Raw genomic sequence first — 15,257 nt, 5'->3', positions numbered from 1 at the left:
GCTTTTAGGGTTATTTTCTCTTCTTGTAAGGAATTCTGTAGACGTTTTGATTGGGATTACATTAAATCCATGTATCAGTTTTGGAAGTATTGCCATTTTGACAATACTGGTTCTGCCTATCCAGGAACAAGCGATATTTTTCCATTTTCTGATGTTGTTTTCAATCTCTTTTTTTCAAAGTACTAAACTTTTCATGGTAGAGGTCTTTTACTTCCTTAGGTTAATGCGTAAGTATTTAATTTTATTTGATGCTATTGGGAATGATATTATTTTCCTGATTCTCAGTGAGTTCATTATTGGTATTCAGAAATGCTGTTGATTTTCTATGTTGATTTTGTGTACTACATAGCTCAATTTGGTTATGAATTCTAGCAGTCTTTTGGTGGAATTTTTTGGGTCTTTCTATGTAGAGGATCATATCATATGTAGATAATGATAATTTGACTTCCTTTCCTACACATGCTGCTTTTATATACATTCTTTATTTAACAACCTACTTGTTTAACAACTGTTCAGACTTATGACTGAAGAGTGCTGTTTAGACTTATGACCCGCTGCTCAGACTTACATCTGCCTTTTATTGGTACAGCTCTGTACATGTTTATAGAGCCTTACTGTCTTCTTTTTGTATGGTACACCTTGTTTAAATAGTACTGTAATTTTTGCTGATTGTACTATACAGTACAGTACTCTAGGTTTTATATGCTGTTATACATTACTGTACTGCATGTAAAAGTTATGCAAATAAAAGGAAAATTGTCAAGTGAGGGTTTCCTTTGATTCTTTCTTGTGAATATATATTATAATGTACATACTATATATCAGTGGTGGTGAACCTATGGCACACATGTTACTGTGTTTTTCTTTTAAAACAAAAGATGTTAATGTATGAGTTATTTTTTCTATAATTTTGGTATTCAGGTTTAATTGCAGTCTTGGCACTTTGCAATAAATAGGTTGGTTTGGGGTTACAGTTTGGCACTCAGTCTCTAAAAAGTTCGCCATCACTGCTATACACAATTCCTTATTTAGTTACTAATTCATTTAGTGATCTAATCACGGAACAGAATGGAACTTGATTGTTAAGTGAAGAATGTCTGTATTTTTTTTCTCTTGCCTGATTGCTTGGATAATGTTTTGAATACAGTGTTGAGCAGGAGTAGTGATAGAGGACATCCTTTTCTTGTTCCTGATTTTATAGGGAAAGCTCTCAGTCTTTTCCATTTAATATGATGTTGGCAGAAGGTTTGTGATAAATGACTTTTATCAGATTAGGTTAAGTCCTTCTGTACCTATGTTTTTCAATATTTTTATGTTGGATTTTGTCAGAGGGCTTTTCTGCATCTATTGGGATGATTGTGTGATTTTTGCGCTTGCTTCTGTTTTTGTGATGTATTACATTTATTGATTTGAGTATGTTGAGCCATCCTTGTAACCCTGAGATGAAGCCTATTTGCTCATGATGTATGATTCATTTCATTTTGTTCACCAATATCTTGTTGAGGATTTTTGCATCTATGTTCATTAAGGAGATTCACCTGTAATTCTCTTTTTTATTTGGATCTTTGTCTGGTTTTGAGGTTAGAGTGATATTTGCTTCCCAAAATGAGTTTGGAAGCACTCGTTCCCTTTCAATTTCTTTGAAGAGTTTGAGGAGTATTGGTATTATAACCTTCTTACAGGTCTTGAAGAATTCAGCAGTGAATCCATCAGGTGTTGGGTTTTTCTTAGTTGGTACTTTTACTACCTCAACTTCATTGCTTGTTATTGGATTGTTCAGAATTTTTATGTCTTCTTGGTTCAGTTTTAGCAATTTGTATGAGTTTAGGAATCTGTCCATTTCTTCAAGATTTTCTAATTTGTTGAAGTACAAGTTTTCATAGTAATTACTATCATCTAAATTTCAGTAGTGTCTGTTATGATTTCACCTTTTTCATTTCTAATTGCATTGATAGGAGTTTTCTCTCTCTCTGGAAAGTTTGGGTAAGGTTTAATCAATTTTGTTTATTTAAAGAACCAGCTCTTTGACCTGTTGATTCTATTTGTATTTTTAATTACATTAATTTCTGTTCTGATTTTTATGCTTTCTCTCCTTAAATTTGGGTTTGGATTATTGTAGTTTTTTGAGTATCCTGAGGTTAATTATTAAGTTATTTGGGCTTACATTGGTTTTTTTAATGTGAACATTGTTTACAATAAGCTTCAGTGTTAAGAGTGCTTTCATTGTGTCCTATAGGTTCTGGTGTGTTGTACTGGCATTATGGTTTGATTCCAGAAACTATTTAATTTCTTCCTTGATTTCTTCTTTGACTCATTGGATTTTCAGGAGTATGTTGTCAAGTTTCCATGGGTTTATACATTTTCTGTGGTTTCTTCTGCAGTTGATTTCTAGTTGCAGTGTACCATGGTCTGCTAGTAAACATTAGTGATTTTGATTCTTTTTTATTTTTTAAGCAAGCTGTATGGACTAGTACGTGGTCTATTTTGAAGAAAGTTTCATGCGCTGCTGAGAATGTGTGTTCTATTGTTGTATGATAGATCATTCTGTAGATATCTATTAAGTCTATTTGTTCAAAGGTGTGGTTCAGCTCTGACATTTCTTTGTTGATTTTTTTGTTTAGTTGATTTCACTGTGAAAGTGTGGTATTGCAGTCGCCCACTACAATTTTGGGGTTTTTTTTCCTTAAATGCTTTTATTGGTACATTTCAGGTATACAATACATTTACATTTATCATTAGGAACTTGTACCTTTACATGATGTATCTTGGTTCTTTTTCCCCATTCCCCTGCCCTCTCTTCACCCCCTCTACCCTTCCCTATTTACAAAGACTTTATTTCCATTTCTTCCTTTTCTCATATTCCAGGAATTTAGCTCAGTGGTTTTGTTGCCTGCCTTGCAAGCACAAGGTCCTGAGTTCGATTCCTGGTACAAAAAAAAAAGTATATTTTGGGCCTGGGATTTAGCTCAGTGGTTCCGCCACCTGCCTTGCAATTTTGTTGGTGTTAACTTGATCTTTTATGTTCAACAGTATTTGTTTCATGATGATAGGTGCACCAGTATTCGGCCCATGTATACTTACAAGTGTTATCTCTTGTTGGATTTTTCCTTTGATTAGTATGCAGCAACTGTTTTTGCCTCTTCTGATCAGTTTTAGTTTGAAGTTTACCTTGTCTGAAAGTAAAATTGCTACCCCTGCTTGCTTTTGGGGTCCTGGTGCCTGAAATACTGTTTTTCATTGTTTGATTTTTAGTCTATCTTGAATGCAACAGACTATTGGATTCTATTTTTTTATTTAGTCTACTAATGTCTTTTAATTGGAGACTTGAGGCCATTAACATTGAGATTTTACTGAAAGGTGTTGATTTATTCTTGACATTGTGTTCTTTTTCTTTTGATGACTCCTTTGTTTTTTCTTTTGTTTGTTTTGGTTTTGTTTATCTATTTGCCTTGCTTGATTAATTTATTTCATCCGTTATTTTGGTTTTGTTGTCTCTGTCTAGGATATTCTTATTTTCTGGAGAGCAAGTTTGGTATTCATGTATTCTTAAGTTGTTCTTTTTCATGGAATGTACTTATTGCTTTGTCTATTTTGAAATAAAGTTTTGCCAGATAAAGTTAATCTGGGTTAAAAGTTGTTGGTTTATAGGGCTTGAAATGCTTCACTCCAGCCTCTTCTGGCTTTTAAAGTTTGTATTGAAAAGTCTGCAATAATCCTAACAGGTTTACCTTATTTATGATTTTTTTCCTTTTCTCTGATAGCTTTTAAGAATGTTTCTTTTTTGTTGTTGTTGAACATCTGCAATTTTTACTAAGATGTATCATAAGGAGCACTTTTTTGTATTGTAGTTGGTTGGTGTTCTGTCAGCCTTCCTTATCTCTATGATGAAATTTTCCTCATACTTGAAAAGTTTTCTATTATTATTTCTGTAAACAAATTTGTTATTCCATGTGTGCTGTCTTCTACTTTCTCTCTAACTCCAGTTACCCTTAAGGTGGTCTTAATGTCATCTAGTACCTGTTGGATAAATTTTTGTTCATCGTTTTCAAGGCTTCTCTGACTCATAATTTACCATTTTACCCTTGATTTCAGAAACCCTATCTTCACATTGGTCATTTCTGTAATTTATGAATTCTATAAAATTTTTAAATATCTGGTGCTTCTTTCAGATACCATTTCATAGATTATATATTTTTGATAAATTCTTTTCTTTTCTTCTTTTTTTTTTTTTTTTTTTTGGTACCAGGATTGAACTCACATCCTTGACCTTGTGACGAGGCAGGCACGGTGCCACTGAGCTAAATCTCTGGCCCTTATAGCTTTGATAAATTTTTCATTCATGTTTTGAAATGTTTTGGTCAGCTCTTAAAATTTTTTATTTATTTCTCCCATATCCACATTGGTTATTTTGTATGATGGGTCCATAAACTTTTAGGACTTCTTCTTTTAATTCTCCAAGTTTCCTTATCTCTTCTTCAATCAGTTCATAAAGCTCTGCCTTCTGGTGTTTGTTTTCCTCTCCATTGGTGCCTCCTGGATCTGCCTTGGGAGAACTGGCAGTCCTTTTGTTGCCTTGTTATCCTGTGTTTGTGTGTGTGTGTGTGTGTGTGTGTGTGTGTGTGTGTGTGGTCCTGAGAGTTGAGCTCTAGTAGAGTGAAAAGAGATTATAGTTGATATAACGATATTTTCAGTAAGATTCTGCCTTCCAGTGATATGTTCACACCTTTTTTTGTCCAGAGATAGTGTTTGCGCCTTAGGTATTTAAATGATTTGGACCCTGTTGCTATGTTGTGAGGAAAGAATCACCACTGGTTATAACAGCATCAACAGATCTGATCATACATCACTTATATGTATTAAACCCTGCACTTATACTTTCACCCTTTAACAATACCCTTTACATCCTATACTGTAGCATTATTATCAGTTAGTCTCCAGTGTAGAAGGTGAAAGGAAGGGAAGAGATACAGGGATGGATGAAAGAGGAGTATAAGTCAATGGGAGGAGAGATAGGAGAAATATTAATGGGTAAAAACAAGAGGTCAGATTCTATTGAAGGTCTTTTATTATTGGAGTGAAGGGTTAGTGCTGAAAAGCCTGAATGTCCACACAATTTCATTCTTGTCTTAGTTGTGGTCTGATTGCATGCAGCCTCCTCAATTTCCCCTCTTTTCAATACTCTCCCCACTCCACCCAGAATCTGACATGCCTCCAGGACTTGGCTGAGTCACTTTTCCTCCCGAGAGTGTCAGCGAATTTGGAAGGCACTGAGTGGAGACCCTCAGAGGGTGCAGGTGCCAGGCTGAGTGGGACCCTTTGCGGGTGTGGCACTGAGCTGAGACCCTCAGTGGGCACAGGAGCCAGACAAAGATTCGCCATTTGTTTGTTTATCCTCCTTCTTTCCAGAGTTGGGGATAGAAGGTGGATTTTTCTTACTTGTAGTGAGCACTGGAAAGGATGCTATAGGGGTTCAGTGTTCCCCAGTGTTTGCAAGCGGGTTAACAGGGAGAAGAGGCCAGTATATAGTCTGTCCTGGGAGTCTATAATCTATAATCACTCATTGGTTCCCTCAAGGTATTTGGGATTTTCTCTTGATGTCTGCTCTCTGGAGGATCAGGGATGGAGTCAGTACAGATCAGCTGATTCGGATGCCACTTCCTCTTTTTAACTATCCAGATATTTGGTATGATGTACATGCATCTTCTTTCAGATTAATACTCCGTTTCAGGGTGTAAGTCCCTTTCTCACTTCAGAGTACCTTTATTTTCAATGAATATTCTCTGAGTGTCTATGTGACTCCTCCTTCAGTCATCTGTGTTGGAATTCTTTAAAATATTTTTCAAAAGCAAAAGTGAAATAATTTTTCAGATAAAAGCTAATAAACTTTGTTTTGCCTTGTACTGTAAGAAAAGTTAAAGTTCCTAAAGCTGAAAGGAAATGGTACTGGAAAGGAATGGAAATGGAAAATATGTGGATAAATAAATGAATATTTTTCTTGAATTATTTAAAAATCAGTTGATATTTAAAGATGAAAATTATGTTTTGTTTTATAACCTATGTACAATAAGATATGTCTCAATCACAGCCCTTTCTTATTCTTATATTTTACATGAAATGGTATAATAATAATTGAAGATATATTGCAGTATAAGGGTACATATTAAAATTCCTACAGCAACTTCTTTTAATTAGTTTATTTTTACTTTTCATTGACACATAATAATTGCACATATCTATAGGATAATATATGATGTTTCAGTTTACATATGCATTGGATAATGATGAAATGAAGGTGATTACCATATCCACTACCTTAAACATTTATCACTTATTTGTGGTAAGAACATTCAAAATCATCTCTTCCAGGTATTTTGAAATATAAAATGTTTTAGTGTTAATTGTAGTCATTCTACTGTGCAAAAGGAGACCAGAACTTACACCTCCTAGTTATATGTTCTCATTCAACATGTCCCCATCCTTCTTTCCTGCTTTCCCCAGCTTCCAGTCACTACTATTCTACTCACAACTTAAAATTTTTAGATTCTACATGAGTTAAATTATGCAGTATTTGTCTTCTTATTCTACCTTATTTCACTTAGCATGATGTTTTCTGTGTTGTTGCAAATAATAAATTTCATCCTTTTTATGACCATAGTATTCTGAAATATATATACTACTTTTCTTCTGATGATGGTACATGTAGGTTGAGTCCACATCTTGGTTATTATAAATAGTGCCTAGAGCAAGTTCTTTTAAAAATATACATAGGTACAGTTATATCTAAACAGACAAAGGACAAAATCAAGTGGAACAATTAAAAAAACTTGATTAACACAGAAGATAGAAAAGAAAGGAAAAAAGAAAAGATAAACTAATAGAAGACAAATATTATGGCAGTTTTAAACTCTAAAACATTAAATGTAAATGGAGCAAATATTCCAATAAAATTGAAAAATTATGACTGGAGTTTTAAAAATAAGTGGCAAACATAGCCTCTTTTAAGAAGCTGTATACTTTTAATATAAAGTCACAAATAAGTTGAAAGTAAAAAGAAAAATAAGATAAAATATGAAGACATCAAATTAAGAAGACTGGCATGGCTGTTATTCTCAAGTAGTTTTCAAGATATGGACTAAAATTTCAAAAGGAGTCAATTCACCAAGAAGCAGCAGTTCTAAATATTTAATAATGAGCTTCAAAATACACAAGCAAAAATTAACAGAACTAAAGATAAAAAGAATACAAATCTATGATCATAATCACAATATTTTTGAGTAATTAATAGAACAATTCAGAAAATCCATAAGACTACTGATCAGTAATCACTATAGAAAATTTGAATAATTTATCTACCAATGGAACTTAATTAATATATGTAAATCACTACATCCAACCACGAGTGATTGCACTTTATTTTCAACTGCATATGGAATATTCACCAAGATAGTATACTGAGTAACACAGTTCAAAGAAGTTGAAATTCATGGTCATAGCAGAATTCAAATAGAAGCCAATAACAATAAGATAAGTAGCAAATACATAAACATACATAAATCGAGCATTACTCTAACCCATGAATAAAAAATATCACATGAAAAGTTAGGAAATACTTACAAATTGAATGATTATGAACACCCAACAGATAGAAAATGATGGGTATAGATAAAGCTGTGTTTAGAGGAAAAGAATTTTAATATCTATATTAGGAAAGAAAAAAATTTTAGATCAATTATCTAAGCTTTCACTACAAGAAACTAGAAAAAATTCAGCCAAAAGTGGAAGAAATTAAATAATTAGTATCAGAAATCAATTTGAAATAGAAAACAGAGGAGAAAAATCCATGAAGTCAAAAGGTGGAAAGACCAATAATATTGAGAAACTCATAGCAATAAAGATCAAGAATAGAGAATGGTACTATTACTACTTCAGTTCGTATAAACTTAAAAGGGTGATAAAGCCCTATTATGAACAACTTTATGACAATTAATATTATAAGTTAGATGAAACAAATTCCCTGAAAACAAACACCTTATACACAACTTGAATTTATGTTTAAACCTATGATGCATTTCAAATTAAGCATTTAAATAGTATAAGAGATAAATCAATGAAATTGAATTCATAATTAAAGCCAGCACCTTAAGGAGAGATCCAGACTGTCACAGCTTCACTGGTGAATTCTAATTATACAGTTAAAGAAATAATACCCAAACTATAAACTCAGAAAATACTTTTCAACTTCTTTTATATGTCCAACATAACCCTAAACCAAACAAACAAACAAACAAAAAATTTACAGGAAACTTACCAGAAAGTAAGTTACAGACCAACCATTATCATGTATGTTGATGTAAAACTCCATAACAACATTGTACAAATTACAGTTAGCAATATATAAAAAGACTGATGCATTATAAGCAAGCAGGGTTTATCTTAGGAATGCAAAGTTGGTTCAACTTTTTTGGGGAGGGCAGGTACCAGGAATCAAACCCAGGGCCTTGTGCTTGCCAGACAGGTGCTGCACCATAAGCTACATCCCCAGCCCCAGTTGGTTCAACTTGCAAGGGTCAAACAATATAATTTACTATATTAACAAAATGACATAAATAAAAGATATAATCAGCTTAGTTTCAGAAATATCATTAGACAAAATTCAACACTCATAGTAGCAATTCTTCAGAACAGGAGGAAATTTTGAATTGATAAAGGGTATCTCTTAAAAGCTTATACTTAACATCATACTTACTGATGAAATGTTAAATGCTTTCTCCTCTAATACTGAATACAAGGTAGAGATGACTGGTCTTACTTAATCTATGCAATATTATACCAGAGGTTCTTAATCAGTGATATAAGGCAATAAAAAACTGCAAGATATAAAGATTGTAATAAATAATATAGCCAGTATTCCCAGATAGCATAACTGTTTAAGACAGAAAATCCTCAGGCATCTGTAGAAGACTAATAAAACTTGAAAGTAAATTTAGTAAGAATTAAAAAGTTAATTACATGTAAATACTAAAAAGTTAGCATATATCATACCTTACATCTCAATAATTCACCTCCTAGGTATTTACTTGAGGATAATTAAACACTATATCTTTAAAAATTACCATGTACAGATGTAGATTCCCTATGATGAGTGTTGACATTATATATGCCTAAAATGTACCAATAAATGCTTTGCTATTAAAAAACTTTCATGGTCTTATGGTGGCTTAATAGCCCTCAAATAGAAACATTCCAAATGTCCATAAAATGGAGAATGGATAAAGTTTATGAATAGTGTATATAATATTTCCTTATGTGAATATAACAGATTACATATACTATGTATAACAAGCCATGCATACACAAAATATGAATGTTTAAAATTTTCAAGTCATGAACTTCACACTTAAGTATCAGCACATTTATAACTCCATAAAAACATTTAACTATGTGTTGTAGATTAGATATCTGAAACAAGGATAGTTAAATGACATGTTCAAGTGATAGGAACTGAGCTCCAAGAGTTTTAAGGATAATATTTTCTTCTTAGTAAATAATCATATGTTTATTATATATATGGACAAATTCTGAATAATATAGAATTTAGACATGTACTTCACGTAATAGTTTTCTTAAAATATGATGGCAATTGTATTAATTCACAGGTCTTAAAGTAGTTCAATTCTAAGCCATTTAGTTTACAAAATTTCCATTAATCCTTTCAACACATTTGGGTTGATGGGATCTTAGATAAGGATGAGGTTAGTGATAAAAATGGAGCCAAGAAGAGAAGATAAATATGTAATGTATGTAGTAAAAGGAGAGAAAAGGTGAAGTAATTAGATCTTGCATCCAACAAGAGCTTCACTGAGGTTTTTCAGAAAAGCCCTGAAGTACATGAAGGACCTAGGTATGTAAATATTGGAGGAAGAGCTTTCCAGCCAAAAGTAAAAGCAAATGCAAAGTTCTTAAAATGGAAATTTGTAGGGTGGGGGATTTAGCTCAGTGGTTTTGCTGCCTGCTGCACAAGCGCAAGGACCCGAGTTGGACCCCCAGTACCAAAAAACAAAACAAAACAAAAAAATGGAAACTTGTAGTCTCAGACAAAAGAAGTGCAGTGTCTAGAGTAGAGAGTATGAGGTAAAAAATAGTGGGAGATAAGATTAGAGTGTTGTTCTGATTATATAGGGCCTTGCTCCCTTTTAACAGTGTGTTTTGTTAAGTACCACACCTACTTCTCTTGTTTTTATTTCTCCCTAGCTACCAACAATAAAAAGAGTAACCATTTCCTAGAGGCAAAAAGCCTTATTTTCTGTAGAATCACTACATCCTTACCTGCTTAATGGTAATCAAGCTTTAACATTAAGACCTATCAAAGAGAGAATCTAAAACACTAGACGCTAGTAAGTGGCTGGCCTTAAGGAAGCTCACAAGGTGATCTTTGTCTTCATGAAGCCAATTCTGGGGCAAAAACTGCTTTTTAGCCTTGTGAACTTAGAAACTTAATCTTATTGTCTCAGAGTCAAGTACCAAGGAGAGATGTAGTAGAGTTTGCAAATAAATGATATATAAAATGTATGCCATTTTATTGATTTACAATAATAAAACTTTCAAGGAAACCAGGTAATATGTCAGTCATCAATCTTGCTTCTCTCCGTGGGAAAACTACTACTTTGAAATACAAATTATCTCAAGGTGAATTAGTGAACATGGAAATCAGGTCAGTTCTCTGAGTTTCAGTGTTGTTCACCTCTGGCACTGGGTGCTTAAGGAGCCAATCTTCATAACAAAGTTATACTTGTCAAATAGTACCTGGATGGAAGCTCCCCATACTTCCTTCATGAACCTATTATACTGCATACTTCACAAAACCATCCTGGTGGTTTATTAATTCTTTAGATATATTAATATCTCCTGTGATATCTAGCTATGGCTGGAAATCTAGAGTTCCCCTAAGGGGACTGTGCACATCTCTACTCTGATCCACTGGATATTTTATAGCTTAACTATTAAGGATAATTTTAGAAGTGGGCTCAATTGCATCTAACAAAGTTTACTAATTAACAAAAAATTAAATCTAGTGATTTCATTCTATTAATATATCTGATGAACATGAATATAAGCATTTTATTTTTGGGGTACTGGGGTTTGAACTCAGGACCTCATGCTTATCAGGCAAGTGCTGTGCCGCTGAGCTAAATCCCTGGCCCTAAGTGACTATATTCTTTTTATGAATATATTTAATTAGATTATCAATGGATATATGTATGTAGAATATATACAATATAGAGAAAATTATATCCTCCTTTGGATATGGTTTCATTATTTAATATATTTCATTTTATATTCATTTATTTCTAATCTTTTAGTCATTTTCTGTTTTACCAACATATCAACAGGCCTAATCCATCAGTTAGAATAAATTCTCTAAATTTGCAGATATTATAAAAACTGAAAATATAAAGCTTATAGCAATTTATGTGAAATATTAGCTGACAAATTCTTCTTTGTTTTTTATTTTCAAATGCTTAGATAGCTCCTGTTGCATTTTCTCTGCTACAGCAGAACTGTTTCAATGTTATTAGTTTCTTTTTATTATATTTTATGCACTTAAAAAATATTCTGTGAAAGAATCCATAGTCTTCATCATATTGCCTGAAGGATCCATGGTATAATCAAGACAAAGATCCTCTGAGATAAGGGAGGAGCTGGGAAAGACAGAAGCAGAAAAGAGTTTTATCATACAGCCTAATCTAGGACCTGGAAGAAGGAAACCTGGGGATAAAATAAAAGGAGAGTTTTGGGGTAGAGTCATAAGACCTCAGAAACCATGACTTAGCTCCCTACTGGCCTCTTAGGCTTTTAAACATGTTTTTGGAAAAATCAATTATTTTCACACATTTACTGAATTGATATTTTGAGAAATTGATCTGCCTTTGAATTGACCTACAATCAACTTCCTGACTTGATTAGGGCACGCCTAAGAAATTCATATGTGTGTGTGTGTTTATATATATATGAATGAATAGGTAACTTTTCCAAATCTATTATTTTATTGTTGCATTGGTATCTTTAGAAATGGGTGTTTTACTGTAATGATATACAACTATGAGGATGGCCATGACCAAAAAGAATTTTTGAAGATGTGAAGAAATTATAACCCTCATACATTATCAGTGGGAATCTAAAATGGTACAGTGACTTTGGAAAGCAGTTCTGGCAGTTCTTCTTCAGATGGTTAAACACGGAGTTACCATACAACCCAGTAATTCTACTACTAGGTATATACCCAAGAAAAGTGAAAATATATGTCCTCACAAAAACTTGCACATGAATATTTATAGTAGCATGGTTTATAATAATTAAAAAGTAGAAACAACTCAAAGTTTCATCAGCAACTGAATTGGATGAATAAAATGTGGTATATTGTAAGATTGGCCATTATTTGACAATAAAAATAAATGAAGTATTGAAAAATGCTGCAGCAAAGATGACTTTTAAAAACATTATGTTCATATGTGAGGCCCATGTTTGACCTTCAGCACCACCAAAAAATCCATTTACATGAAATGTCCAGAATAGGCAAATGAATATATAGAGAAAGTAGATTTATCATTGCCTAGTACTAAGGATGAGGGTTGGGGAATAGGTAGTAACTGATAATGGGTAATGAGTTTCTTTGGGTGGTAATGAAAATATTCTAAAATTGTGATGGTTGCACAACTCTTGAGTATACTAAAAGTCACTGAATTTTATACTTTAAATGATGGATTATATACTATACAACATGTATCTTACTAAAGCTTAAATGACAAGGAAGAATGTTCTTATACAGCCAATACTAATATCAGGAATTTGGACTTTTTAACTTTCTTGTAGCCAGACACCAAAACTTTTACAATTGCCATTGTGTTTATTGCCTTGCACTATATTATTGTCTGGCTTAGCATAAATATTGATTTATTTAACGGGAGGGGAACAGACTACATTAATTTTTTTTTTTTTTTTTTTTTTTTGGTACCAGGGATTGAACTCAGGACCTTGCACTTGTGAGGCAGGTGCAGCGCCACTGAACTAAATCCCCAGCCCTATAATGAATATTTTTAAGTGCTTTCCTCTTTTGAGTATTCAAAACATCCTTTATGGCTGCTTACTATTTATTCTTCATACACCCCATTGATGTGTTCTGTTCTTTTTACTAGGTACAGCATAAGAGATATGATGCAATTCTGAAGCGTTTGCATTGTCAGGTAAATAAGCTGCAGTCAAATAGAAGACAATGGCAATGGAACATTCAACAACTGGAAAAAACTGCAGTTGAACTAAGAAAATCCATAGGAATGAAAGATTAACATTGCCATGGGCAATGTGGAACAGAGACCATGCCAACCAAAATTATGGGACAGAATATTAAGAAAATCTTTCTTAACAATAAGCAACCACTGTCAAAGGCCTGTCTGTATTAATGACAGATATATTTTCTCTTTTAAAAATCAGTTATCTATGGGCTAAAGTATTTTTCCAACCTTATAATAACAGCACTAGATAGACAATAGCAATCCTTACAGGAGAATAGTGGAAGAATCTTTGAATATTTCCAGTGTGTAGGCTATATTATATTCAGAATACCCATTTATAACCATACTGTATTCACTACTCTACAAAGTAAAAATTTAGAAGAAAATAAACAATTGAATTTTTAATGATTTAAATTGAGATATTAAAAACTGTTGTCTGTTTGAAACATTTTATTAGATCTTGCTTTTTTATAACTGCCTTCATAGTAGCCCATAAATATTAATATTCACAATAATGTTGTTATATGTTTAGTGCCTTAGACATTTCACTGTTTTCTTTCTTATCCAGAAGGTAGCCATCATTTTCTTTGTTGTTAAGTAACATATTTTATAGTGTTGCAATGCATAAATTTTTTGTTCATTTTTCTGTCTATAAATTATTTATTCATATCCTGTGACTAAAGTTATAACATCATATAAGACAAACTCTTAGAAGTGTTAACTATTATATATATATATTTTTTTGGGGGGGGTCTGGGGCAATAAATCAAATGTTAACTTATCCTTTTCAAGATAAAAATGTTCCCTTTCATGGCTCCATTAAGTCAAATACTTAGAAGCCAAAACAAAATATTAATTATTGAAGATACAGTTTTTAAATATCCATTTGTAGGATTAAATTATTTCAAAGCAACAACATCAAAAAGATATTTCAAATCCATGTTCTCCTCACCTTTCTATATGCCTGACATTCAGTAAGAGTGTAGTATATATAAAACCTGATATTAATAATCTCTATGTCTGACATTAATAGTCCTAGCATGGCTTAGCATGGCTTACTATGGTTAACACTTCAAATGGCTTATCCTGTAACATAATCAGCTTTGGTCCATGGCTCAGAAACACAGCTACAAATGAAACTAGTTAAGCCTACAGATTATGGGGAGTGCCCACAATGTTCAACTGGAGACAAAGCAGAACCAGATGGTGATTATAAAAATATATTTTAATAGAATTTGCAGGTTAATATTTTTCAAATTTTGTAGTTCTAGCTGTGGTTCATAAAAGAAAAATTCTAGTTATCTAAACCTTTTAAATTTATAATTGGATTCAAAATAGCTATACATGGTAACTGTTAGAACTTGTATCTAATTGTCTCCCCAAAGCTTCATGTGTTCATAGGTGGGGCTTTGGGAGCTGGCTGGATATAGGGTGTGTGATACTGGGATTAAGGGTGTGGTGCTGAATTAGTCCACTGATTGGTTTAACATAGTTCTGGTTGTGGATAAAGCCCATCTTGGGTGTGGGTGGCACCAATTAATAGGCTTATAGCCTGAATGAAATGTAAAGGGACAGAGGGAAGGCAAGCCTTCTTGCTGCTTGCTGCCTCCTGCCTTCCACAGCATGAGCCATTTCTCCTCAGTGATGCCTCTCTGCTATGTTGCCCTTCCTTGGAGCCAGCCAACTATGGACTGAAACCTCTACAAACTGTGAACTGGAGTAAATCTCCCTTTAACTTGTGGTATTGGGTTTTTTGTTTCAGCAACAAGAAAAGTAACTAAGACAATAACGAACATTTTGAGTTATTTCTTCAAGAAAATCCAGTATGAAAGAACTGGCTGAGTTGCAGAGAAGTATGCAAAGCTGAAAAGCTTGGCTTTTCTGGGGTCAGTGACAGGGAAGTCTGCAGGAGGCATCTCTCCAGTAAGACAGTAAGGTTCATCAACACCAGGAGAAGAATAGTACAGC

General features: G+C 33.2%; 1 protein-coding gene across 4 annotated transcripts in view; it reads left to right on the top strand.

The window, feature by feature from the left end:
- The window catches only part of Ccdc122 (coiled-coil domain containing 122), a 47,963-nt gene extending 34,009 nt beyond the window's left edge, over window positions 1–13,954 (top strand). For 2 of the 4 annotated variants that reach the window (XM_021257896.2, XM_021257895.2), the window contains one exon: window positions 13,194–13,952. In XM_021257896.2, coding sequence (XP_021113555.1) covers window positions 13,194–13,343 — 150 coding nt within the window. In that variant the 3' untranslated portion in view covers window positions 13,344–13,952. Of the gene's footprint in view, window positions 1–13,193 lie in introns of all 4 variants that reach the window. The other 2 variants (XM_004844240.3, XM_021257894.2) reach the window with 2 other exon arrangements.
- Window positions 13,955–15,257: the final 1,303 nt, after the last annotated feature.

Source organism: Heterocephalus glaber, unplaced genomic scaffold (genome assembly GCF_053883595.1).
Source record: "Heterocephalus glaber isolate CG9 unplaced genomic scaffold, H.glaber_assembly_v1.0 deba00001666, whole genome shotgun sequence".
Taxonomy (NCBI): Eukaryota; Metazoa; Chordata; class Mammalia; order Rodentia; family Bathyergidae; genus Heterocephalus; species Heterocephalus glaber.
The sequence above is the reverse complement of the archived record's forward strand: the minus strand, read 5'-3'. Positions and strand labels throughout refer to the sequence as shown.